Source organism: Lacerta agilis, chromosome 7, assembly GCF_009819535.1.
Source record: "Lacerta agilis isolate rLacAgi1 chromosome 7, rLacAgi1.pri, whole genome shotgun sequence".
Lineage (NCBI taxonomy): Eukaryota > Metazoa > Chordata > Lepidosauria > Squamata > Lacertidae > Lacerta > Lacerta agilis.
The window spans coordinates 55,467,705-55,493,671 of NC_046318.1; the positions used below are offsets into that span (position 1 = coordinate 55,467,705).

Consider the following 25,967-nt stretch of genomic DNA (forward strand, 5'->3'; position numbering starts at 1 on the left):
GAGACACCACTTTAGCTAATGGGGCCTCCCACTGCCGCCGCACGATTTCTGTTCTCATCCTGAAGCAAAGTTCTTAACCCAAGGTACTATTTATGGGTTAACAGAGTCTGTAACCTGAAGTGTCTATAACCTGAAGCGTCTGTAACCCGAGGTACCACTGAAATTAGCATCAAACCAACTAGAACCAAGCTTTCTTGGAATGCAGTCATGCCCATTTCAATTTAAGCAAGTCACTATGAAGAACACTACTCTTTTATGTAATCAAAAGCAATCCAAGTCCCAGTGTGCTGGGTTATACACTCAGGAACTCTTCAGCTGATGAAAGGAAAAGGCTTTATTAAATCCTATAGCTCCTAAGGGATCTCTTTGCAGAGAGAATGGGAGTTAGAGAGATTGTGTCCTTCTTCCATCAAGCCGCATTCTGATGGGACGTAATGAATTTTCCCAGTCTGCTGATGACTGCATATAAAAATGACATATAAAAAGGGGTGCACTTGCCAGTCACATAATTATAACTTCTCTTTAGAGCAGGGTGGTGAAACTGGAGTTCTATAAAGCGTTGGACTACAACTCTCATCACCCCCTAACCATTGGTCACGTTGGCTGGGTCTAGTAGAATGGCTGAGCTTGCGTGTGCATGCACACTTCTTCAGATATAGTCTCCATTTTTCTACTTAAAAAATGGAACAATCCCTGACTCTTAAGAGCTGAAAAGCCAATGCTTCTTCCAAACTCTGAAGAACTAAGGATTGCATCTTCCACCCTGTCAACCCTTAAAATAGTCAACAATACCAGTGGTTTGGAGTTGGATTTGATATCCTGCTTTATCACTACCTGAAGGAGTCTCAAAGTGGCTAACATTCTCCTATCCCTTCCTCCCCCACAACAAACAGTCTGTAAGGTGAGTGGGGCTGAGAGATTTCAAAGAAGTGTGACTAACCCAAGGTCACCCAGCATTTGCATGTAGAGGAGCGGAGATGCAAACCCAGTTCACCAGATTACAAGTCTACCGCTCTTAACCACTACACTACACTGGCTCCCAGTGGTGCACTGCAGGAGCGGCTAACCTGTGGCCCTCTAACTTCCATCAGCCCCCACCAGCACAGTCAATGGTCAGGGATGATGGGAGTTGTAGTTCAACAAGTACCCGAGCTCCACTGGTTTTCCCCATCCCTGAAGTGGTTATATGTCAGATCAGGACTGTGCAGATCAAGGTTCAAATCCTTAGTCACGAAGTTCACAAGGTGATCTCATGCGAGTCCTGATCTCACAGCCTAGCCTATCCACAGGGTTGTGGTGAACATAAAAGGGGAGGGTGAGGGTGATGTGTGCCACCCTAAATTCCTTGGGACTGGAGAAGGGATATGTGATGAAATCTCTACTTTTCCCCATTGATCGTTCAGCCTCTCCAGAAGACTAAACCTGCCAAACTGGCACAATGAAAACACTTTCATCGAACATTATTATTATTATTATTGTTATTATTATTATTATTATATTTATTTATATCTCGCCTTTCCCCCTGACAAGGATTCAAGGCGGCCTACAGATAAAGAAGGAGCAGCTAAAAACATGGGGGGGGGGGGTGGTTCGTTAAAAAAAATTAAACGTTAATAAAATTAAAACTAGATATAAAAGATCGATTAAAGGCAGACAGATCATTACAAATAAAAACATGCAGTAGCCATGCAAAGAAAGAGGGCGAGGGAAGAGAAAATATCATTTGGTTACAAAACAAGGCATAAAAAAAAAAAAGTTTGTTCGCAATACAGAAAAGAGGTATAGGAGTCAGGGACGGTTGTTTGCGTTATTATCCTGCCCCGGAAAAGAGGTTGGCATTAAATGAAGGCCGGAAGTGAGCGTTGTGCGTAATCCTTCCCCCGCCCCCTTTCTATATCTAGGAAAGAAGCGGGAATCCTTCCCAGATGGCCCGCGAGGCGGCGGGAAGAGGCGTGGCCAAAATGGGACTGGTGACGTAGCGGGACGGTTGAGCGAAAAGGGGGCGGAGTTTTATTCGTTTTGAGCGCGCCATGTTCGGAAATGGACGTGGAGGCGAGTTTAACGGTTTCCGGCCCAGTTCATCCCACTCGACCGAGTCCCGCGGCTGCAGGTTCGGCTGGTCGTGACGAGGCACGGGTTCCTTTCTCTCAGATGGAGGCGGTCGCCACCGGATGGATGCTGGACTTCGCTTGCCGCTGCCAGTGCCACCATTTTTGTCAGGGCAACCAGAGGGAATTCGAGAACAGCCGAGACCAGGCGCTGAGTGAGTGACTGGCCCGGCGGTGGGGGTGGGCTGCTGGTGGGGCCGGAGCTGCCGCCGCCCGCTTTACTAGTTCTGCCTCAAAAACACAGAAAGTGAAGCTTCTCCTCCCCTTCCTCGTGCCAGCAGAAAAACCTCGCTTGCAAATTTGTTGTTGTTGTTGTTGTTCAGTCGTGTCGTGTCCGACTCTTCGTGACCCCATGGACCAGAGCACGCCAGGCACGCCTGTCTTTCACTGCCTCCCGCAGTTTGGCCAAACTCATGCTAGTTGCTTCGAGAACACTGTCCAACCATCTCGTCCTCTGTCGTCCCCTTCTCCTTGTGCCCTCCATCTTTCCCAACATCAGGGTCTTTTCCAGGGAGTCTTCTCTTCTCATGAGGTGACCGAAGTATTGGAGCCTCAGCTTCAGGATCAGTCCTTCCAGTGAGCACTCAGGGCTGATTTCCTTCAGAATGGATAGGTTTCATCTTCTTGCAGTCCAAATTACCGCTTAACAATAACCTCTTCCGTTGGGGGGGGGACTCTACACACACACACAGAGAGAGAGAATATATTAGTTCATTAGGAGGGACAAGAGGACATAAATAGCAACTGCAAAGCCAGTATGAATGGTGCATGCATTCTTCTGTTTTATTTTCGCTAGAGGTGTCCCTGTACTTTTAGCAGTTGCAGTGTTAGCCAGGTGCAGGTACAAGATGTAGCGATGATAATAACCCTGTAAAAGCTGCAGCTTGCTGGCCACATATCTAAATGCAATCAACACATCTGTAGCGGTACCTAATGAAACTTTCTGCATTCCACAAATCTGATTGCCCTGGAAAACAGCAAGTTCAGACTCCTAGGGAAATTCTTGTAAGAGAAAAGGTTATTTAGTGTTAAATTTGTTATCACAAGCACAGGGATTTAAAGGAATGTAAAGGTAAAGGGACCCCTGACCATTAGGTCCAGTCGCGGACAACTCGGGTTGCGGTGCTCATCTCGCGTTATTGGCCGAGGGAGCTGGTGTACAGCTTCCGGGTCATGTGGCCAGCATGACTAAGCCACTTCTGGTGAACCAGAGCAGCGCACAGAATCGCCGTTTACCTTCCCGTCGGAGCAGTACCTATTTATGTACAGTAGTACCTCTGGTTACAAACGGGATCCATTCCGGAGCCCCATTTGTAACCCGTGATGTGTGCAACCTGAAGTGCCGCGTCTGTGCATGTGCGCAACACAATTCAGTGCTTCTGTGCATGCGCGTGACGTCATTTGATGCGTCTGCACATGCGCAAACCGCCGAACCTGGAAGTAATGCGTTCCGTTATTTCTGGGTTCGGCAAATTCGTAACCCGTGTTGTACGCATCCTGAAGCATTCGTAACAAGAGTTACGACTGTAATTGCACTTTGACATGCTTTCAAACTGCTAGGTTGGCAGGAGCTGGGACCGAGCAACGGGAGCTCACCCCATTGGGGGGATTCGAACGGCTGACCTTCTGATTAGCAAGCCCTAGGCTCTGTGGTTTAGACCACAATGCCACCTGTATCCCATTTACTAAATTTATTTAATAATTTTGTTTAAATTAAATAAATAATTTAATTTAATTTAATAAATTTCCAATTTTATCCTCTTTAACAGTGTGTAAGGTTAGGCTGAGAAATAGCAACTGTCCCAAGGTCCCTCTGAAATGAAATAAAACCTTGGGTATCCCTGGTGAAGGACACTCAACCCATTATACCACTCTGGTTCTATTACAGCTTGCTTGCTTGCTTAGTGCAGTGTTTTTCAACCACTGTTCCGCGGCACACTAGTGTGCCGCGAGATGTTGCCTGGTGTGCCGTGGGGAAAATTGAAAAATTACTTTATATATAGTCAATATAGGCACAGAGTTAAATTTTTTAACATTTTCTAATGGTGGTGTGCCTCGTGATTTTTTTCATGAAACAAGTGTGCCTTTGCCCAAAAAAGGTTGAAAAACACTGGCTTAGTGTACCACCCTTCCCAGGGCCCCCACCTCTGCAGAAGGGGAAAGGTGCTGAAAGCCTCAATCTCAACAGGAAGTGATTCTTCCTGCCCAGTTGTGAAAACAAGGTCCAGAGTGTGACCTTCCACCTGCGTTGGCTGGTTGACATGTTGAGCCCCTGGTCATCATGGCAGCTATGTAGCCCAGAGCCAGCTCTTCCCAGCTCCTGTCTTCCCAGGCACAACCCATGTCCCTTAATTTAAACAACAAAAAAACCTCCCAAATTTAAAAAACACAAGTTAAAAGCAGTCAAAAAACAATTCCAGTGGTTTTAGAACAGGGACTTATAAGGGAATGCTTTTCCTTGATGTGGTAACCAAAGCTTTCCTCTTGGCTTAACTTGGCAGATTAGTATGTTCTGCCGGAGATGACCTAATCAAATAATTAATGAACACTAAAAATACAGTATCAAACTGTTGAGCAATTGTATTATGTTTGCTGTTATGTGCTGGATTATTTCTAAGACAAATTTACAAAGACACATTGCATTTATGACTTAAAGAACTACTTCAGACTGTCACATTGGGGGGAAATTGCGTTGTTACCACCATTCAACCTGAAAGTGTCCTGAAATTTATTTATGCTGAAAATTGGGCTGAAAATCTCTGGCTCCCTCTATGGTCAAAATTACTCTAAAACTTATTGTTGTTTAATTGCATGCAAATATGATGAATCTCATTGACAGATTGACTAGTCATATTTTAGAATGAGTGCATCAGTGCGAGCCACTAAGTAAAAGTTGCCCTTGAATGCTCCAATCCTAAGTAAAATTATTTGAAAGATAGTGCCATTGATTTCAGCACAGCTTCATTTCAAGTAACTGTGCTTAAGATACAGAAAAGGTTTCTGATACTGATAACCACACAGTGGCACTATTGGAACAAAATTCATCTAATCATGTATGCTCTTTCTTTCTCCAGCTATTATCAAAGGACTGAATCAAATAGAAACTCATCAAATGAAAACAGTGTGCCTTTGTCAGCTGTTGGCATATATTTCAGAAGGAAAATCACTTGGTAAATATGGTATTCTGCTAAATTTCTTCAGTTTTCATTGTAATTCTTTTACAATACAGTGGTACCCCGGGTTACGCATGTGATCCATTCCGGGTCGTGGTAGTAACGCGGGCATGCATATCACAAACGCACCGGTGGGGGGACCCGGAAGAAGCGCGATTTGAGCACTTCTGCGCATGCGCAAAGTGCACAGAACGCTTATGCGCATCCGAGGGTCATGCACGCTCCGGAAACACTTCCGGATTGCTGGCGTTCGCAACTTGAACGTCCACAACACGGAGTGTGTGTAACCCAGGGTACCACTGTATAGACGACTCTCAACTTACGCTGGGGTTATATTCTGAGGATAGCACCTAAGGCCAAAGTAGTGTATAGTCAAAACACATTGGGTTCTATGGTGGGTGGGATTCCCAAAATCTTTTTCCCTGACTTCCACCCGCTTTTAATGTTGTTGTTTTGTTTGTTTGTTTGTTTTAAAAAACCTAGTGCATAAAGCTGAATGTGCACAAGTTAAATGTGCATAAGTTGTAAGTTACCTGTACGGATAAATCAAATGAGGCTTCTGTTGTTTAGTGCCAACAAAGCATGCAGTGCTTCACAGAGTGGCATAACAAAGCAACAAAAGGTCGCTGTTTTCAGGAGCTTACAGTCTAAACTTGGACATAGGGTTGGAAAGGATGAGACTCAGATAACAAAGGACAGTCATGAATGGCATCTAAAAGTTTTGTTTGGTCTTGATAGAAAGCTATTATTTGTGATCCCTTGCACAATTCACTGGGGAAAGTTAAAAGCAATAAGAGGCTCTTGTTGCTCTTGACCATGTCTAAAGTCTGGCCTGAGAGGAGGAATCTGCTCATTCCCTGAGACTACATTTGTCTGCCTTTGTTCTGGGCTTTGCAGCCACTCAGAAGCAGCAAATAATGTGTTGCCACTTCAGGGTGTCACCTGGTGCCAAATGAGAAGCTGTGCCCTGAATACTCTTCTATTTCTTTCCATCTTCTTGAAGTCATGATTTTTTGTATCTCAATCTCAAATGCATAGGTCCTGAGAATATGTCCAAGAGGGGGCCTTCCTAGTTTGACAGAGCAGTTCCATTCATACTCTTTGGCTGGGTGTCTGCAGTGAAAATATTATTCATGCCAAGAAGCTGAGCCACCCCAGAATTAACAGCCTCAGTGTGGATGTTGAATTCCCCCAGAACTAATGGTATAGGAGTCTTCAACACCACCTCTAATATCTTCTCTGTCAGCTCAGGCACTGAGATTGCTGAGCAGTGCAGCAGATAGCAAACCAAAAGAATATCTCATCTGTCCTGATTACCCAGCACCAGGTAAAACACTCTAGGTCCCCATCCAAGTGATCAGGAAGCCTGAAGAAGGGGAGACATTTCCTACAGACCACAGCAATTTCCCCATCATGAGTCTCTAGTCTGCCCTTAGCTATTGCCTTTATTACCCTATATCTGGTTGATAAAACAAAAACTGGTCAAGATGAACACATTTAATTCTGTAAGGGTCAAACGAGGAGACTTAACAAATGGCATGTTGCACCTAAAACCATCTGCTGTGGAGGCATATGATGATTGGTACATTTTAGTGTCCTTTTTGTGTGTGTCTTCTTTACTCTGAAATACACTATTTGCCCTTCTCAATTTATTTCCCTTTAAGGTTTTCATTTGGGGGATGATGAAGACTCTTCACCACTGGAAAAAGCCCTGTTAATCTGGACTTCATTTTTAAAAACACAAAGCAAACAAGATAAGCTGCATGAAGACATCAAGCGGTTAATTCAGATTCAGGTCTGTTTGTAGATCCATGCAGCCATATTTGCTTGAATGTGCCATGGAAATAAGTCAGAGCATCACTCATTTAAATTTATTCATGGACTATCATTGACTTGTCCAAGCAAGACCATAGGATTGAGTCTGAGGAAAGACCATTAACAAAGATTGGTCGTGTAACATTCAGCTGCAGAAGTAGCTTTGCTTCCATACAGTATTACAAATCTTTGTGTAAATGTGACACCTCTTAATTAATCCAGAATGTATTCTTTCTTTGTAGGCTGTAGCAGTGTATATGGAAAAAGGATATTTTACGGAGTCTGCAGAAGTCCTGGAAAGAATATTTCCGGAATCTCTCTCAAATGAGGTAATACTGAATTTTCATTATTTTTGAGTCCAGAAGCTTGATTACTCCAGACAGTTTGGCCTGGAACAAATTTTAAAAGTATCAGATGCCTATAAATGAGCAGTATGCAAGTTTACCAAGCTAATTGCTTGTTTGTAAATTTATATATTGCATTACTGTGTAGAATGGGGTTACAAAAGATATACGAAAGATAAAATCAGTTAAAATTACTAAGAAAATCAGAAAATGCCTAGGAGCTTGTCACTTTCCCTTGGGGCTTACTTCCAGGGATTCTGGCATTGCCAGGACTTACATTGTAGTGCACAGGTGGCTAAATCTGTGGTCTTTGAGATGTTGTTGACTCCCAGCTCCCATCAGCCCCAGTCAGCATGGCTAATGGTCAAGGATGATGAATATTATAGTTCAACAACATCCAGAGGGCCACAGATTAGCCATCCCCGCTCCAGTTGTAGTTTCTACCTTTGTGGGTGCAGCCATTGTGTAATCTGAAGACACTAAAGCCTTATCTACGCACTAAAAACTTCCAGGGTTTTATCCTTGGTACAGTGGAACCTCTACGGACATAATCCATTCTCGAGGTCTGTCCGCTGGTCAAAACGGTACGCTAGAAGTGGTGTCTTGTGCGCGTGCGCATTCGGCGGTAGCGCACTTCTGTGCATACGCAGACGGCGGCAGCCACTTCTGTGCACGCACAGGTGGCAAAAGCCACTTCCGCACATGTGCGAATCGCGGCAAACCCAGTTTTTACTTCTGGGTTTGCCTCAGATGCAACTTGGAACGTCCGCGAGATGAGGCGTATGTAAGTTGAGGTTCCACTGTACTGTCCTCTTAAACCAGACTTTCACAGCATTGAGCCTACATTCTGACACACCACCCTAGGATAATTCCCAATAGCCAATGGCTTGCAGTTGTCTCTAAGGCCCACCCTAGTTTATTGGAAGTGGTACTTATCAGTTTGTTTGTTTTTTGCCTCTTGTAGCCAGCTATGCTGCAAGGTCTGCCTGTGCCCAAGAATCAGTCACTGGTGTGAATTCCTTGGAAAGTGAAAGCTTTGTGTGCCATTACTGCACTTGAGAAAGAGGTGGAGAGAAGGGACAGAAATAGGGGGAGTGCTATAGAGTGGACAAAGAGATTGGTGTGCTGAGGAAATAATGTGAGCAGGGTATAGAGAGGAGGGTATGTGGTATGACGTGAAGAGAAAGGGGCCACTGTATTACCTTACAGAGTTATACATTAGAGATCATGAAGTTAGACATGCTTCTTTCACAGTTCAGACAGTAACATGTGACTTGTGTTGTGCACTGCTGTGTCATTGGGGGTGTCCTTTGGAGCTCCAGAGTATGGGTGTACAGTTCTCATGAGTGTTTTATGCAAATCTCCGCTATGCAGGGCAGCCTAGTACAGTGGTGCCCCGCTAGACGAATGCCTCACTAGACGAAAAACTCGCTAGGCGAAGGCATTCGTCTAGCGGGAGGCTGCCCCGCTAGACGAAAAAGTCTATGGGGCTGCCTCGCAAGACAAAATTTTTTTCCCTTTTTTTTGTGTCTAGCGAAAGCGCGACTGTCATTGCCGCTTCGCTAGACGAAAAACCCGCTAGACGAAAATTTTCGCAGAACGAATTATTTTCGTCTAGCGGGGCACCACTGTATAGGAAAGTTTTTAATGTTTGATGTTTTATTGTGGTTTTATAATTATTTGGAAGCCACCCAGAGTGGCTGGGGAAACCCAGTCAGATGGACAGCATATAAATAAAATTATTATTATTATTAGTAGTAGTAGTAGTAGTAGTAGTAGTAGCAACTTCAAAATAAGTAAGGAAGCTTTGCTTCTTCCTTGCTCCTTTCCCCTCATCTGCATGGCAGAAAGCATGCAAGGTAGGGTTCCATATTTTCCCAAGCCAAGCTGCTGACAAGAAGACATTGCTCTTGGTCATCAAAGATCTTGACTAATGAGAATCAAGTTCCCTATATTGAATAGGATAGCCACTCTACATTTTGCAATCTGTAACTATATGGAGAAGTATTGAAAATTTCCTCTTCACAAACAAGTCTATAGAGCAAAATGTTCCTTTAGATTGAAAATGCTAGATAAAAGAAGGGTAATTTGTGCAGTAGTGATGTGATTTGTACCAGGATAACAAATGGACCGAACCTACCTGTACGAACTTCTTGAATCTTGGCTCGTAGAAGGCAGAAATAACATACTCCAGCTGTTCATAAAGACATATATTCATAGTAAGATGCAATACAATATAACCCTGATCATATATATATTAATTTTTGATTTTTTAATTTGCATTTAGCCTTTGAGAATGAAGCTGGCTGCAATAGTAAAACACCAAGATCCATATCATCCATTTCTCCGAAATTTCAGTTTCAGTCTTTTGATTCAGAACATCAAATCATACATCAGTATTTTCTTGAGTGAAAAATCTGATTTTCTAACGAAGGTATGTTGAAACAATGGGAAATCTTACTTCACATAATTTTCTATGGAAAATTAAACAAATACTAAAAACAGAAAAAAATGGCTTACATCCTTTAAAGACAAAGGAAAATATAATTCTGGTTTGAAAAATTCCAATTTATGTGTGCAGTGGACCCTCTAGTTACATACTGTTCTGGATACGAAACTTTTGGGTTACGAACGCGGCAAACTCAGAAGTGTATACTTATGGGCTTCGCCACATGCACAGAAGCGCTCAATCACGCCGTGCACGTGTGCAGAAGCAGCGCCTCTGCCTATGGACTTTTCGGGTTGCGGACGGACCACCAGAACGAATTTAATTCATATCCGGAAGGTCCACTGTACCTGTCATTTAAGTTGTAGATGAGTGAACGTTAATCACTGAAATTTGTTCTTAACATTGTAGTGTAGTTTTACTCCCCCCACCCCCCAAGAAATGGATATAGTATTTCTAAGAACAATGCACTACTTTTTATTGCTGGTCAATTAAAGTGGCATTTCTGCTCTGTTTTACAGGAAGCTATGAAAGAAGTGGAAGCTAGAAGTTCAGGAAAAATAATGTTACAATTGCAATGTAACAGTGTAACTGAATCAAAGAAAGAAAGTTGTTTGGAAACCAAACAAAGGTTAGTATCACTTTAAATAAGTACATATTGAACATGGTTCTTGTTACTACAGCTTTATTATAGCAAGGGTAGTGTAGGTGCGAGCAAGGATTTATTCCTGAAGAGTCAGTCTCTTTTTGTTTGTGTGAAACCATATTTTCCTTAGCTCAAGACTACATTTTGTCATGTTTTTATCATAGTAAAGTTTAGCAAGTAGAGGCATAAGCTGGAAAATCACTAGCTATCTAGTAAGACATTAGGGTTTCTGTATAGCATCTCCATCTCAAAACCATTGTATGTGTTCATGTTTATAAATACAACTACAGTGAGAGAAGCTTTTTCTTGCTCTGCCAATGGGCGCTGTAAATTGGAGGTGCCCCACAGATGCACAATAACTGTATCAATCTGTCCTTCCTATTCACTTTTCCCTATTACACAGGATGGTGTTGCACCCGAGTGGTTGGCAGTGATGCAACTTTGCTTGGAAGCCTAACCTGGGAGCTTCCTGAAATAGACCTGGGGTGGGGTAGATGCAGGGAGAGTCAGCATCAGGCAGCATGGCTGAAGATGTTAAGGCACTACAGAATGGTAAAAGTAGCAATATTGGCCAAACATAAACTTTAAAACCCAGATTCCTACTCAGGAGTAGTAAAATTGGGTACAGTATTTACTTCCACAGCATCAAATGTCCCCATATAATATGACGAATGCGGCTGAAATATAGTGTTATAGAAGTTTACTTATATCAAAGAGGATTCTGAAGTTTGAGAGAGATGGTGACAGATTTTCTAAATGCAGGATAAAATGTTGGTAGAGTATCCTAATTTGATACAAAGCGAAATATTATTTGGGCATCCACTTCATCACTGCCTATGTTTGGGGCCTCCCAAGAAGAATGTATTACGCAGCATGACGCACTAAGCTTTGTAGGATGTGGCCAAAGTTATATTGATTTTGTTCTTAATTCTGATCTCACCCTTCCCTCAAATAACAGCAAAATAGTATAAACTCCATCCAGCAAAGAAAAACCACTGGAAAAATATCTTCTAGCATGAATTCAAAATAGTTAAGTATCAAGGCTTGAAATTTATGTATGTTTCATTCTTTTATAGCTCAAATAGACAAACTTGTAAATTAGCTAGCCAAGTACCTTGGGATTCATGGCAACTACAGACTCCCCCGAGAAAAATAAGGAGAAAAGGAAGTGCTCTTCAAAGTAAGTACTGTAATCCTTTCAGTGTATATGAACTCCATTTTAATTTTGGTGGATAAATAATTGAAATACTGCTATAAGTTTTTTAATACAAGAAAACTGCTTACAAATACTGTGCATTCATACCTGGATCACAGCCTTAAACAATTTTGGTACCAACTATTTAGGACTTGCTGTGGTTCTGGTCCTACTTGGATGTTGTTTAACATCTACATGAAATTGCTGGGTGGAGTTATCTGGGGGTTTGGCGTACGTTGTCAGCAATATGCTGATGACACACATCTGCAGGTGTGGCAGTTGATGTGCTGGACCATTGCCTTGCCTTGGTAATGGACTGGATGAGAGCCAAGAAGCTGAAGCTCAATCCAGATGAGACAGAGGAACTGTTAGTAGGTGGTTCCCTAGACTAGACAGATGGGAGATTGCCAGCTCTTGATGGGGCTATTTACTCCCTCTGAGGGTGTAGGTATGTAGATTGGGGGTATTTCTGAATCCTTTTCTGTCACTTGATGTTCAGGTAGCCTCAGTGGTGCCTTCCATCAGCTTCAGGTGGTGGCTCAGCTGCCTCCCTGACTGAACAGGGAGATTCTGATTTCTGTAGTTATGCTCTGGTAACCTCTAGGTCCATTAGGTCCAGTCGTGTCCGACTCTGGGGTTGCGGCGCTCATCTCGCGTTACTGGCCGAGGGAGCTGTCGTACAGCTTCGGGGTCATGTGGCCAGCATGACTAAGCCGCTTCTGGCGAACCAGAGCAGTGCACGGAAACGCTGTTTACCTTCCCACCGGAGCGGTACCTATTTATCTACTTGCACTTTGACGTGCTTTTGAACTGCTAGGTGGGCAGGAGCTGGGACTGAGCAACGGGAGCTCACCCCGTCGCGGGGATTCGAACCGCTGACCTTCTGATCAGCAAGCCCTAGGCTCTGTGGTTTAATCCACAGTGCCACCCGCGTCCCTCTAGGATAGCTTACTGCAATCCGTTATACATGGGACTCCTTCTGAAGATTCTTCAGAAATGTCAGCAGGTGCACAGTTCAGTGACCAGGTTGCTTACTGGGGCAAGGCAGTTTGAGCATATAACATCAAACCTGGCCCAACTGAACTGGCTGCCAGTTTGTTTCCGGGGCCAATTCAAAGTGCTGGTTTTGACCAAAAAGCCTTAAATGGCTCAGGACTAGAATATCTCAAGGACCACCTGCCTCCACATGAACCAACCCAGACCCTTCAATCATCATCTGAGGCCCTTCTTCATGTACCCCCTTCATGAGAGGTTCGGGGGGTGGCAACACAAAAACAGGCCTTTTGTGGTGGCTCCCCACTTGTGGAATGCTCTCCCCAGGGAGGCTCACATGGCTCCATAATATATATTTAGGTGCCAGGCAAAAACCTTCCCCTATAACAAGGCCTATGGCCTTTAACTATCATTTGCCTTTTAGAAGTGGGTAGGATGTTTATGTTTTTCTTTATACCTTTGGTTTTAGTGTGTGTGTTATCTGTCTAGTTAGTTGGTTGCAAGTCACTTTGGGTTGTCCTGGGCTATTGCTAAATTGCAAGTAAACCGTGCATATATAGCTCTCCACACAACTAAATTATTGGCAAGCTTTCTTGTCACCCTAGTTTTTATCTCTTATTAGTTGATGTAGTTGTACATACTATCTTATAGAAGCAACAAAGCTGTGCACACAGAATTAACTGCTATTTAAATTATCTTTAACTGTTTTGCAATAAATTTGTATTAAGAAAATTTATGAGTATTAGGCCATTAATAATACATTGTAGTTGAAAGATTCAAAATATTTATTTTGTTTGTTACCTGAACTAGGCAAGAAGCGGGAGCTGCATGTTCCTGAAAATGGTCAAGAAGATACTTTATCTCTGTCAACAAGTTTTAAGAAACAGGTATGAATGGGGGAAGGGTTATAAAATGCAGATCATGTCCTTAGAAGGGCCCATTGAATCCAGCCTCATGCTGTCAGTGGCCAATCCATGCCTATGAGAAGCCCACAACATCACTCTCCAAACTTGTGATTCCAAGAAATTGCTATTCAGATACTGCCTTTGACATTGGAATGTAGCAATCTTAGCTACCCATTGATTGTTGCACCCTCCATGAAAATGAAGGTGCCCCTACTTGTGCAGAAACTCCTTTCCAGAGTTGACAAGTGACATCACAGCTTGGCAGTAGAGGGTCTTGGCCTAGCAGGCTTGGGGAAGCCCAGACTTAAAATACTGTGTTCCGTGTGGACAATTTCAGGTTCTCCCTAAAATAAGTAGATACGTTGCTTTTCTTCACAATCTTTGTTATTGAAATAATCTCAGAGCTCAAAGCAGCTCTTTTGAGTATTCCAAACAAGCTGAACCTACACATTTCAATAGTGACAGATGTTTATGGATTTTACATGAAAGAACACTGAATGTTCAAAAGGCTGTTGACTTTTTACAACTCTTTGAGTGGTTACTCTGTTCAATGTTGCCATTGTTCAATTCTCCCATAGGCAAAGTGAATGTTGTAGCCATGTCTTCTATTAATCATTGCACTATTTTTTAGTTAGCTTGCATACATGGGTCTATATATTTTTTACAATTTTGCAGCTAAAAATAGAATTCAGAAAGTCATTTTCAGTTGGCAAGTGATTGCTTGGAGGATATACATTTTTATCTCAAAGGGGTTTCTGCTTTCTAAAAATATGATGTAGAAAAATCAGTCACACTAGAGATGGTCATTAGGCTGATAGTCATTTTATTAAAAAAACAACAACCCTAGATTTGAAGCTTGCTAAAATAGTTTCTAGATGGGCTTTCCATCAAAACAAGTCCCATATTTAAATACAGTTTTTCTTCCATAAAAAACATTGGATTTATTGACCTTGTCCCTAGTGGGAACAATTCCTGAAATGCTACACTTCTGTAGGCTACAAGTATGCAGAAGATTTAACTCCTTCAGTCCTAAAAATCATACTGGTAAGAACTGAAGGTTTCCTTTTCAGCTTGTTAGCTCAACAGTAGAGTAAAATATTTTGAAGTGTGTTGTGCATATTTGAGTATCACAGTGCTTTGTTTTGTTTTTTAAAGCGATGGAGTTGGGAAGAAGACGAGAAATTGAAAAAGGGTGTACAGGAGTTTGGAGTAGGAAAGTGGACTAAAATTCTTCTGCATTATGACTTCAATCATCGGACTAATGTAATGTTGAAAGACAGATGGAGGACTTTGGTCAAACTAGACATGGTTTAAGCTGTCTTCCCAAATATTTTTATTTTACTCCACTCTTCCCTATACTGCATTTCTGATCTTGTCAGGCGATTACTTTATGTAGTTTATAGCAGACCAGTGAAAACAATTTTGGTGTAATTATGTTTAACACAAACCAATATATTTTATTAAATAGTCTTGTTGCTTAAGCTGGTTTTTGAAAAGGTTGTGTATCTGGTTATCAGGCAATTAAAATGATTTGCATTAAATCATTATGATAATTTATCTTTTACCCTTGAGAGCTTGATAAGAAATTCAGACCTATCTTCTGCACAGTTGCATAAAAGTTGCTACAAGCAATTTAAAACAGAATACCCCAGATGGTCAGAAGCATTCACATGATGAGGGGCCACACAGTAGTAGTTGTCTCATGTGAGAAGCTACTTATCTGTAAAGATTAGCTGTACTGTGAAGCCGCATCAAACAGCTTCCTTATCCAGGCATTCATGTGAAGCAGGCAGTCTCCAACCATTTTGTGTGTGTGTGTGTGTGTGTGTGTGTGTGTGTGTGTACCTTCTAAGGAACCTGTGATATTTGGCTGATGTTGAATATACCTGGAATTGCAGTATCTATCTCAGGAACTTCCTTCTGAATGGTGATTATTGTCTTATGTACTGGATAAAACAAATTGGGAATCAATACCCTGCTATTAAAATGGATAGGGGCAAGTGATTCTGGATTGCCTCATTTTCAGTGGGGCTTCCACAATGATCATCAATACTGGATTATGCCAAGTAAAATCTCACTAAAATACCATCTGCAGACCCAAGATGCCTATCATAACTTACAATAATTAGCTTAGTTTTTTATTCAGTGCAGCCTGACTATGATTTCAAAATGTTGACTTGTCACTTGTTAAAAAGCAATGTCTAATAGGGTTACAGAAGTCCAACAATAGAAGAGTTTCCTCAGTTCAGTAAAATATTAAAGGTTATGTGTTCAAATTGCTACGTAAAAATAAAGCTATGTACAAGAGGGCATGAACATTCTTTCAGCTGATGAACTTTTTTCCATGTTCCATGGCAGGATGGATTGCCAACCGCTTGCCAGTGAAGAACTTTATTCCTAAAAAGAGAACATATGCATAAACATCATCCCATGGGGAGTGGATATAAATACATGGCATTTTAACTCCCTGTTTAAACTTACTGAACATCCTGTAAAGAGCTACTTCATTGTTCAATAATTCTAATTCGTAGCATCTGCAAAATGAATTTTATTACTTTTTTGTAATAAATAAGCATATGCTCTCAGGTTGGTTCACAAAAAAATAAACATAAGATATAAATCAACATATCAAACTTTAATACTGCTTTTTATGGCAGATATGCAATAAAACACAAAACATAAAATTGAAAAGCCCAGGTTAGAACATTTTTACAATCTTCACCTTCTGTCAATATAGTGCCACCACAGATAAGATACTTTCCCTAGCAGCCAGACACCTCACTTTATTTGGCCCAAGAAGTTGTAGCAGGGTCTCCAGTGATCTTGGGGATCAGGTAATTATATATGTAAGAAAGTATTTTAAGTAACCTGGCCCTTTGAGTCCATAGCAATGCAACATTTTCACAGTGTCTATATAAAAGCAACTTGCATTTATTGTGTCATCATATTGCAGTAACCATCTTTCTTAAGTACACTGATTTTATAGCAGGGGTTCTGGAGATGTTGAACTCCCAACACCCATCAGCCCAAGCCAGCATGGTCAATGGTTACGTATTATGGGAGTCATAGTCAAGCAACATCTGGAGAGCTACAGGTAAGCCATCTGTGTTTAATAGCAACTCTGACTTTACTGTATCAGATTACTTGTTGAACTGATAGGAGCTATTCATAATAACTGTCCATCAATGAAGGAAGTTATGCATTGATTCTGCTATGGTAGGTGTAAGCTGAGTGCTGTGTGAATTAGCCTATATTGTGTATAACGTGGCTGCCAAGGTCTTTTGATGCAGTCATGGGGGCAGAAGTTAGAAGCAGCAAGGTGGTAGCACTCACTACAGTAGGACCAAGAAAATAATTGATTTAAGGACTCTGCTTATTGAGCCTGCAGGGTCTAGGCCCCACCTGTATTGCAACTCATTGGAGTACAATTTGTATCCCTGTGCCTTTAGCTACTCTGCATGACTAATTTAACCCCACTTTTATTAGAAAGGGATGTGAAGTAAAAGAGAAGATTTTTAAGCCTGCTGAACAACCACTCAGAAAAAAGGGGAGATGTCTATCTATTAGTTTTGACAGTTAAGAGGGGAAGAAGGAAAAGGGGCAACTGGGGAAAAAGACATTATTAAAGAGAATGTCCTCTTCAGGCTCTGGGGAGGGTCTCCTTGTGAGCCAACTATCGAATGAAGTCTCAAAATTATTATGTTGTCTGTTGGAACTCAAACCTGGTATTTTTAAACAGTATCTTAAATGCAGGAAATGGCGTTTGAAGCCTGAATATCAAGCAATTGCTGCTTTAGCCTAAACTGAGACACCTTTACATTAAAAGATCTCACTTTTGAATGAGGGTGGGGGGTCAAAACGACCCCATTCAACTTCAAATAAGAAAGTTCCTATTCTGCATTCACATGAACAAAATAGAGAAATGTTCTTGGTCTTGCACTTGTGTACATTAATACAGAGGAGTGCCACTACAGTAGTGATTTTGAAGCAGTACAAGTTACTTTAAAATGTTCTCTGTGTCAGCAATCTACTCTCTTTAAAAACTGTTCAATATAATGTATAAGTTAAAATTTTTGCGGTGCTGATGGTAGGACTTCAGAAATGAGATTCAGTTGCTTACCCATCTGCATCACCACCATCTCCAAAACAGCGATGGCTGCTAGTGTGCATTGCTGGAGGCTGGCAGGTTACACACACCGTAAATCCTTCTCTGATGTACTGCATCCATCGAGCATATGGGCGATTCTCCATAGAACAATGAGGAGACAATGTTTCTGTTTTAAATTCCACACAATAGCTCCTTAAGAGAAGAAACTTTGGTTAATGTGTTGCATTATACATTTAATAGACTATAGCATAACTATTGCCTGCAACTGCAGTAATAAATAAGCCAAAATATGTTGCCCACTGCATCTGTATGAATTGATGATAGCTGAACATAAACAGTACTGTCTATCAGCTACAGCCATGTTATGTTCACAGCCAGCAAACTGACCTGGGTCAACAATATTTTTTTACTTTATTTTAATACAGTGGTTCTACTAGGTTAGCTATGCTGATTTTGGGTGTTTTAAATTATATCTTCACAATCACTGTGGGGTCCCTAGCAGCTAGGCAACACGAGTGTTCTGCATTCCTCATAGACAAATTATAGGAACAGAATACTATTTAGCTGTGGTTACACTCAAATAGTCACCTCACAGCAGACCCTACAAAATGAAGTAGGCTGTGGCACAGGGGACTGAGAAGAAAGAGGCATCCCTGAAAAATTTGCAGAGAGGCCTTCTGCCAGTGGAGTTTTGAACATGGAAGGTGCCCCAACTAATTTTTGCAGTGCCCCCTTCAGAACCCTTACATTATAGCTTATCCTATTCCTCAAGGTACCCTTGGCAGAGCATTTTTAGGAGCTTGTACTGTATAGAGAAGAGATGGGGATGTCAGCTTCCACCAACCCCTTTCAGATTAACTCTGGAACAGGCATGGTTGAATTATTCTACATGAATGTTCAATATTTTCTTTCCTGTGAACTGAATGACCTAGGTGCATATTACAAGATTGGCCTACAGCTCAAGCCTGTGTGTCTCTATACTCGGAGTAAGCACTGTGGAGTTCAACGGCGCTTGCAAGTATGGAATTGCAGCCTTAATTACCTAGAATTCTCTGTTTCGGAAGACCACCTTGGATTTGCAGCTCTCTTTTTTCTCTCTTTGCTGTATTCAGAAGTAGTTATAAAAGCAGGAACTAGGAAGAGAAAGGTTTATCATTATAAAAACAAGCTTCTTCAAGAAGGATGAAAGACACTGACATTACTGTTTAACTGAAGTGATGCAGAAAACACAGAGTTCTCTATCATAAGATAGTCATCATATAATTAAACTGGCAGGCAAGGCCATTCTAGTAGGATAGGGTATTTTCATGAGGGACTACTGTGTTATTGGTTATAGGCCTATAAATTGTGAAGGCTCAATACTTCCAAAGTCCTGCAAATATCCCTGTCATTTTGAAATATGGTTCTCAACAAGAGGTTGAATGGGCAAACATTCGCAGTTGAGTAGATTATAGGTTTCCCCCACATTCCAATGAATATTTTCATGTAAATTACCTTTTCTCCTTGTTGGCTGCTCTTTATTTGCTACTATGCAATCCCTTCTAGCCCAAGTTAAATATGTTTGAAGTATGTTAACAGTTACAGCCATGTCTCAAAATAAACAAACTTGACTGCTTTCCAGGAGAAATACAAGAAATTTAATAAAAGATAAAAGCTACACAAGCACTTATATAAAAAAGACAACTCAGTTCACTGGGACTTGAACATAAGAATTGCATTTCTGCAGAATTATCACTGGTGCTGCTACTATGTAACAAACATCTCCAGGTGCAGTGAGGAAGCAGAATGCAAAGCCATTTACATACCACAAAATGTGGCAGGTACAGAACCAGACCACTCACATGTATCCTATAAAGTCTTGGGCCTGCTGCAAAACCAACTGCTGGCACAACTGACCTAGTGGAGATATGACACTTGCTCCCTGTAAATCCTAGTTTGCAAGATGGGAGTCAGCCTACTGAACATGTTCCATTCCTGTTCTTGGCTCTGAAGCAATTCCACCCTTTTCACACCACTGACTGTAGTTGTGTATTATACATGCACTGACACAAACTATGGTTTACACAGACTTCACAGAGACTCTAACTGTAGTGCCTTTGAAAACTCTGATTATAAGAACATGGTTTTGGCTTCAAGCACATATTACAGTAGTTGAAACTGCCTAATGTTATAAAGGAGGGGGTGGGAAGCTCTGGCAAGCAGGAGGAAATATGAGTGCTCTCAGTTTGCAAAAATTAAGCACAATATATTGAAGGAAGCCATTTTAATGAAATGGCAATGGAAAGACAATACAGTAAGACAGATTCTTTTATTTGCTTCATGCGAGATGCTACTTATCAATTGACAGTTAACCCTATGGAAATATATTATGCATTTTTTTAATAAATAGTACCCAGTGTTCTTACTACAGTCAGTCATAATAAATGAATTATTAAAAAGCAATTAAATGTTTATGGATGTGAGTCACATAATGGAAGATTTGGAGCAAAATAGTATGTTACGTGTACCGTGCTCATCTCCACAATCCTGCCCCTCGTAGGTAGTATATTCCAGGCATCCAGCTTTCTCTTCTAATGGAGGACAGGGCTCCCCACCATTTTTGGGTTCCTGCTGTATGATCCGTGTACGCATTCGGAAGTTAGGCTTACACTGTGCTGCACAGCCACTCCAGTGACTCCACTCCCCAACGATGCATGGAAGAGCTACAAAGATATTTAAGATTATCATCAATAATAATACCTGAGGAAGTTATGAAGCCATACGTCAAATTATTAACCTTTTCCCTGTAATTCTTAGTGAGAAAAACTTAGTGAGTGGACTTGGGATGGGGGGGGGTTGTTGTTATGCTCACACACTCTATATCATAGGCTGCCTCTGGCAGGAAAACAGGGAGGCTACATGGGTAATTCTGACTAAACACTATGAAGTCAACACTGGGTGCCATTTTCAAAACTTTTGTGCCTTGCACAAGCCTAGGTCTTTCTTTGTAATAAAGTATAATTATACAAATGCATTTCCTCACATTCACCCCTTGCATCTGTTCTTTCTCTCCCTTCAAATATGATTCAGCGAAATGCACTTTAAAGTCCCACTGATCCCTATGGAAAACTCTCCTTATGACCAATCAACAGCACTAAAAATAAGCTCACTTTCATGAATTGTTCCCATTTCTTAATTATTACCTCTTCATCTTTTCTATTGTCAAAATTTGTACAGCAGCTAGTCTTTTGTTGTGGGGGTAATATTGTTTTTGTAAGCCACCACACAGGGTTCTCAGCTGAACCCCCCCCCCCACAATGGAAGAATGCATGAGGGGCATGCACTGTATACCCCTGCCCTTGATGAGAGCACCAGCCATGTTGCCTGCCAGCCACACATTCAGCAGCCAAGTGAAGGGAGCCTTTTGATGCTATTTATTTTCAATCCCCTCACATGAACCTCCCCTCCTGAATGTAATCCGATGAAAGTTTTAACACTTTTCTCTTCCTTTTTTCACCTTCCAAAGAGAGAAGCATGCTTCATGAACTAGATTCCCAGTCTAGCTTGGGTCTTGGCACTCTTATTTCTCTTTATTTGCTACCCTGGCCTCTGTTGGGAGGAAGGGCAGGATATATATTTAAGGGCAGGATATATATGCTGGTTTTCCCAGTAGTAATATATGGAAGTGAGAGTTGGACCATAAAGAAGGTTGACCGCCAAAGAATTGATGCTTTTGAATTATGGTGCTGGAGGAGACTCTTGAGAGTCCCATGGACTGCAAGAAGATCAAACTTATCCATTCTTAAAGAAATCAGCCCTTAGTGCTCACTAGAAGGACAGGTCCTGAAGTTGAGGCTCCAGTACTTTGGCCACCTCATGAGAAGAGAAGACTCCCTAGAAAAGACCCTGATGTTGGGAAAGATGGAGGGCACAAGGAGAAGGGGACGACAGAGGATGAGATGGTTGGACAGTGTTCTCGAAGCTACTAACATGAGTTTGGCCAAACTGCGAGAGGCAGTGAAGGATAGGCGTGCCTGGTGTGCTCTGGTCCATGGGGTCACAAAGAGTCGGACACGACTGAACGACTGAACAACAACAAATATGCTGCTAAGGGATTAGTTCAGGCTTCCTCAACCTCGGCCCTCCAGATGTTTTGAGACTACAATTCCCATCATCCCTGACCACTTGTCCTGCTAGCTAGGGATCATGGGAGTTGTAGGCCAAAGACATCTGGATGACCAAGGTTGAGGAAGCTACAAAATTACAGTACCTCATAGGAATATGGTACCAATGTGTGAAAAAAAGTGTTACACACTTTGCTATTTTGAAATCCGGTATAAACAGAAATGGAAGTTGCTTTCCAAGCCATCTTTTATTTTCTTTGAACCCAGCTTGCAAGTCCCTCAAGGCCCCACTTCCTACTTGGAAGGCTACCCCTTCTTCTCTCATTCCAAAAATAACATCCTCCCCCCCCCAAATAACTAACAATCCTCCTCAGGAAATCTTTTATTTTAAAACACTTTAATAATGACTCTGATATCACATTTTCCTATCTGAATTTCAGTTTAGAAGGTCAAATGCTTGAGTATAGCATACCAGTAGCCTTTCAGACCACCCAAATGGATCTTTTCATTCCTTTGGCCTCCCAGCTTGATGGGAGTAGAAGTCACTAAGAAACAGCTTTGTACTGGCAATCTTTACCCTCCAAGAATCAAGATGGAAGAACTAAAAGTCATGCTCAAGTGAGATTTCACTATTTTTGCTCATTTCAAAGACAATTTCTTTTTTGTTTATTTAATAAAATTTATATAACACTTGATTGTGCGGGGAGAAATGCCACTGGCCATTGCATTCCTTTCTTACATGGATGTGCCAGAGGATTTGAATGAAAATCATATAATCACAGAGAATCCACTGGAGAGTTCATGGTGTTCCTCGCGAGTCCATTCCACTGTCGAACAGCTCTTGCTGTCAGAAGGTTCTTCCTGATGTTAAGTTGGAATCTCCTAACTTGAAGCCATTGGTTCCTGTCTCCAGAGTAGGAGAAAACAAGCTTGCTCCATCTTCCATGTTACAGCCCTTTAGATATCTTCTCTCAATCTATTTTCTAGGCTAAACATACGCAGCTCCTTCAACCGTTCCTCATAAAGCAGGGGTGTCCAAACTTTTTTCAAAGAGGGCCAGATTTGATGGTGTGAACATGCATGAGGGCCAACCAAAGTTGTTGAGCTTTTTTTTTAGGATTGATGTTGTTGAGCTTTTTTGGGGATTAAAGTGGTTCAGCTTTTATTTTATAATTTTACCCCAATAAATAAACTACCATGGGCAGGATTAAATCTACCAGTGGGCCAGATTAGGCCCCCGGGCTGGACTTTCAACATGCCTGTCATAAAGCTTGGTCTTCAGGCCCTTGGTCATCTTGGTTGCCCTCCTCTACACACATACAGGGCGAGGCAGGGCAGTGGCCTGAGGTAGGGCTGACCAGCAGAGCCAATCCAGAGCTGCTGACTGTACACTCCCCCAACCTTCCTTCCATGCTGCTCCACCTATGTCAGTGGCTTTGTGGCACCCCCCCCACACACACCTGCCCCTGACTTTCATGCCTTTCAAGCAAAGACTAGGCAGGAGAGGAGGGGGGGGGGGAAGAGAAGCAACAATCAGTGCTCAGTAGGTCAGATACTGTAGTAGATTGGACCACCACTTGCCAACCACTGCTATGATGAAACAAACACAAGATACCCTAAAATTTTCAATGGCAGGTAATTATAATGCATGGCATATGGGGGCATTTGCAGCAGAGGGGTGATGGGCTGGATGGGATATTTAAAACTTCCTCTGTCTGCTGTTCCTCCTCCACAACTGCTCCCTCGCCAGGGCTTTCTCCACCATCAAAGCTTATTTCCATCCTGAGAACTGGATGGCAGGAAAGCATTTAAAAGGGACTGGAGGAGCACTGCAAGGTAGAATTGATGAAAGCTAAGCATCCTCCCACTAATTTCCCTCTGCAACTGCCCCATTGTTAGCATCATGAGGCAAAACTGAGGTTCAGAAACGTCAGTTTGCCTTATAAACTATAGTACCACGATCAGCCTGAGGTACAAGTCTAAGCAAATGGACTGAAAGAGGCCAGGTGATCATCCAATTCAACTCCCCACTCTGAGACAGGATCATTTCCACTGCAACCTCCCTCCCTGCTTCACAGATTAATCCGTATAATCCATTCCACAATGCACCAAACAGAGCAGAAACAAACCCAGCACACCAGTCCAAGATGCCTGCAGAGCAGACAGCTCCAAAAGCTATCAAGCAAATAAGCAACGCTTGCACAATGCAAGAGGGAAGTCGTGAATATTGTCTGAAATAAAAAGTTGTTTTTAATTGTCTTTTGGGTTGCAGGCCTTTAAGGTTCACATTTGACAGACGTCTCCCTGCACCTGCTCCTTCTGAGTCAGCTGTGTAAAAAGAATTCAAAAGAGGAATAAATCCTTATGCAACTTTTTTTTAAAAACACACACAATTTCCAAGGGGAGGGTATTCTCACCAGGAGGGCTTGGTCCTTTGACTTTCAGGTCCTGACTCCAGCTGCTATACTGAAAGCTTTGTATATGTCTGGCAGGATTCTTGCATTCATTGATAAATCTATAACAGCATTGCTTGAATTACAGGGTGACTTGCTCCCTCCCTCAGCCCTTACCTTTTGTGTACAGTGCTGATGCTCCTAGTTAATGGTTTAGAAAGATTTAAAAAAAACAATTTTAAACCATGATCCGTAGCTATGACTATTTGATTTCATTAAGGCCTCCTACCTTGTCATCTGCGGTCCTTTACCTTTACCTTTTTTACCTTTACCCAAACAAAGCACTGTACAGTATATCAAACACTTCTACTTTACTCCATGGCAATGACACATTTAAAGAAAGAGAAAAGAAGCCTCCATACATGATATTTTGTATAACTCTATTCCAACATTGCCTGTTGCACCACTCATGCTCTCAATACATTAGATTTGCAAAGGAATTTAATATCTCCATCTCAAGCAGGAATCTACTTCACAAACAAATACCCAGTGAAGTCTCCCTGAGTCACTTCCTTGCATTTTTTGGTTCCTCAGTTGGATTTCCCGTGTAAAATAAAAAACAAAGAAATTCGTGCTCCCCCCCCCCTTTTGTTTAAAGCCTTTGCTTATGAAGCCTAAATTTCCTTGGGATCAAGAGCAAAAAGTGGCCAATGCCAGAGCTGCAAAGGGAAGTCAAGTCCTGGGTGGAGATCTGGCAACTGAGCAGGTGGCTGTTCAGCGTCTCATTATTTGGGGTTTAAGTTGAAACAATTATTAACGTTTTCAATTTTATTTATATCCCGCTTCCCCCGCGACACAAGACGACTTACGCAAATTAAAACAACACAGGTAAAATACTAACAGCTAAAACCATATATAAAAGATAACCGTTTTTATAGAATTTCTCCAGCCAACGGCAAGGCTTAGCCCTGGTTTGTAAGAGGGTGCGAGTAAAGACAGCGGCGGCTCTCTGAGCATGTGCAGAGTGGGCTCCACCCCCATCTCCGCCGGGAAAAGCCGTTCACGGTTAACCCTTCGGACACCTGTTCTCGGGAGGCAAAATTAGAAACCCACCCCCCTCCAGTCTCTCCCTCCGCTGTGTTGAGGCCCGTCTCCTTCCGCGGTAAGTACCTGGGCACGCCTGGGCGTAGTCATAGCAGCAGTCGCCCGTCAGCTTGCACGCCTCGTCGCAGAAGCACGTCCCGTAGGCTCGGTCGACGCGCCAGCCACTGCTGGCACAGCTTGGGTCCCGGCCCGGGCAGCAGCGCCCCTCTTCTGCGCACCCCGCCTCGGCGCGGCGCCAAAACGCCAAGAGAGCCGTGGCCAGGGCCAGGATGCCCGGCGCGGCCCGGCCGGCGCCCATCTCGCAGGCGAAGAGGTTTCCCCGACTGAGGCGAGAGAAGGCAGCGACACACGGCGGGGCGCGCGGAGAGAGGGGGGCCGGCCGGGCGCGCTGCTGCCTTGCCACGCCTCGGCCCCTCCCAGCCCCTCGCCTGGCTCCCGCGGCTCTCGCTCTCCCAGAGCTAAGGTAGAAAGGGTCGCCGCCACGCGCTCCAAGGAAAAGGCGGCAAGGGCGCGAGGGGGATTCCTCGCGCCTCCCTGCCTGAACCTGCTGCTGCTGCTGCTACTGCTGCTGCGTACTTGGGCGGGGAGGGAGGCAAGGGATGCTCCGGCCCGCTCATCCTCTCCGGGCAGGGTC

General features: G+C 42.6%; 2 protein-coding genes across 5 annotated transcripts; one reads left to right on the plus strand and one right to left on the minus strand.

The window, feature by feature from the left end:
* Positions 1-2,025: 2,025 nt before the first annotated feature.
* Positions 2,026-15,163, plus strand: TERF1 (telomeric repeat binding factor 1). Of its 2 annotated transcripts, XM_033155414.1 has the most exons (9): positions 2,026-2,263; positions 5,183-5,278; positions 6,946-7,076; positions 7,339-7,425; positions 9,728-9,874; positions 10,408-10,517; positions 11,609-11,712; positions 13,531-13,607; positions 14,781-15,163. In XM_033155414.1, the coding sequence occupies exons 1-9, from the start codon at positions 2,041-2,043 to the stop codon at positions 14,937-14,939; spliced, it is 1,134 nt and encodes a 377-aa protein (XP_033011305.1). In that variant the 5' UTR covers positions 2,026-2,040; the 3' UTR covers positions 14,940-15,163. The 2 variants fall into 2 exon arrangements, with proteins under 2 accessions (XP_033011305.1, XP_033011307.1); XM_033155416.1 differs by lacking the exon at positions 9,728-9,874.
* A 99-nt stretch (positions 15,164-15,262) lies between these two features.
* Positions 15,263-25,662, minus strand: SBSPON (somatomedin B and thrombospondin type 1 domain containing). Of its 3 annotated transcripts, XM_033155418.1 has the most exons (6): positions 25,400-25,658; positions 20,241-20,435; positions 18,776-18,866; positions 17,746-17,925; positions 16,107-16,159; positions 15,263-16,022 (listed from the first exon to the last, which is right to left on the minus strand). In XM_033155418.1, exons 1-6 carry the CDS (start codon positions 25,629-25,631, stop codon positions 15,949-15,951), a joined length of 825 nt encoding a protein of 274 aa, XP_033011309.1. In that variant the 5' UTR covers positions 25,632-25,658; the 3' UTR covers positions 15,263-15,948. The 3 variants fall into 3 exon arrangements, with proteins under 3 accessions (XP_033011309.1, XP_033011308.1, XP_033011310.1); XM_033155417.1 differs by having other exon boundaries at positions 15,263-16,159; positions 25,400-25,662; XM_033155419.1 differs by lacking the exon at positions 16,107-16,159 and having other exon boundaries at positions 25,400-25,646.
* Positions 25,663-25,967: the final 305 nt, after the last annotated feature.

Excerpts from the sequence above, each read along its gene's own strand:
- TERF1 (XM_033155414.1), top strand. The coding sequence starts at position 2,041 with ATGGACGTGGAGGCGAGTTTAACGGTTTCCGGCCCAGTTCATCCCACT. Across the intron at positions 5,279-6,945 it reads TTCAGAAGGAAAATCACTTG|GTTTTCATTTGGGGGATGAT; the intron begins GTAAATATGGTA and ends TTTCCCTTTAAG. Across the intron at positions 7,426-9,727 it reads CGGAATCTCTCTCAAATGAG|CCTTTGAGAATGAAGCTGGC; the intron begins GTAATACTGAAT and ends ATTTGCATTTAG.
- SBSPON (XM_033155417.1), bottom strand. The coding sequence starts at position 25,631 with ATGGGCGCCGGCCGGGCCGCGCCGGGCATCCTGGCCCTGGCCACGGCT. Across the intron at positions 20,436-25,399 it reads CTACGCCCAGGCGTGCCCAG|CTCTTCCATGCATCGTTGGG; the intron begins GTACTTACCGCG and ends ATATCTTTGTAG. Across the intron at positions 17,926-18,775 it reads TCCGAAACAGAGAATTCTAG|GAGCTATTGTGTGGAATTTA; the intron begins GTAATTAAGGCT and ends TCTTCTCTTAAG.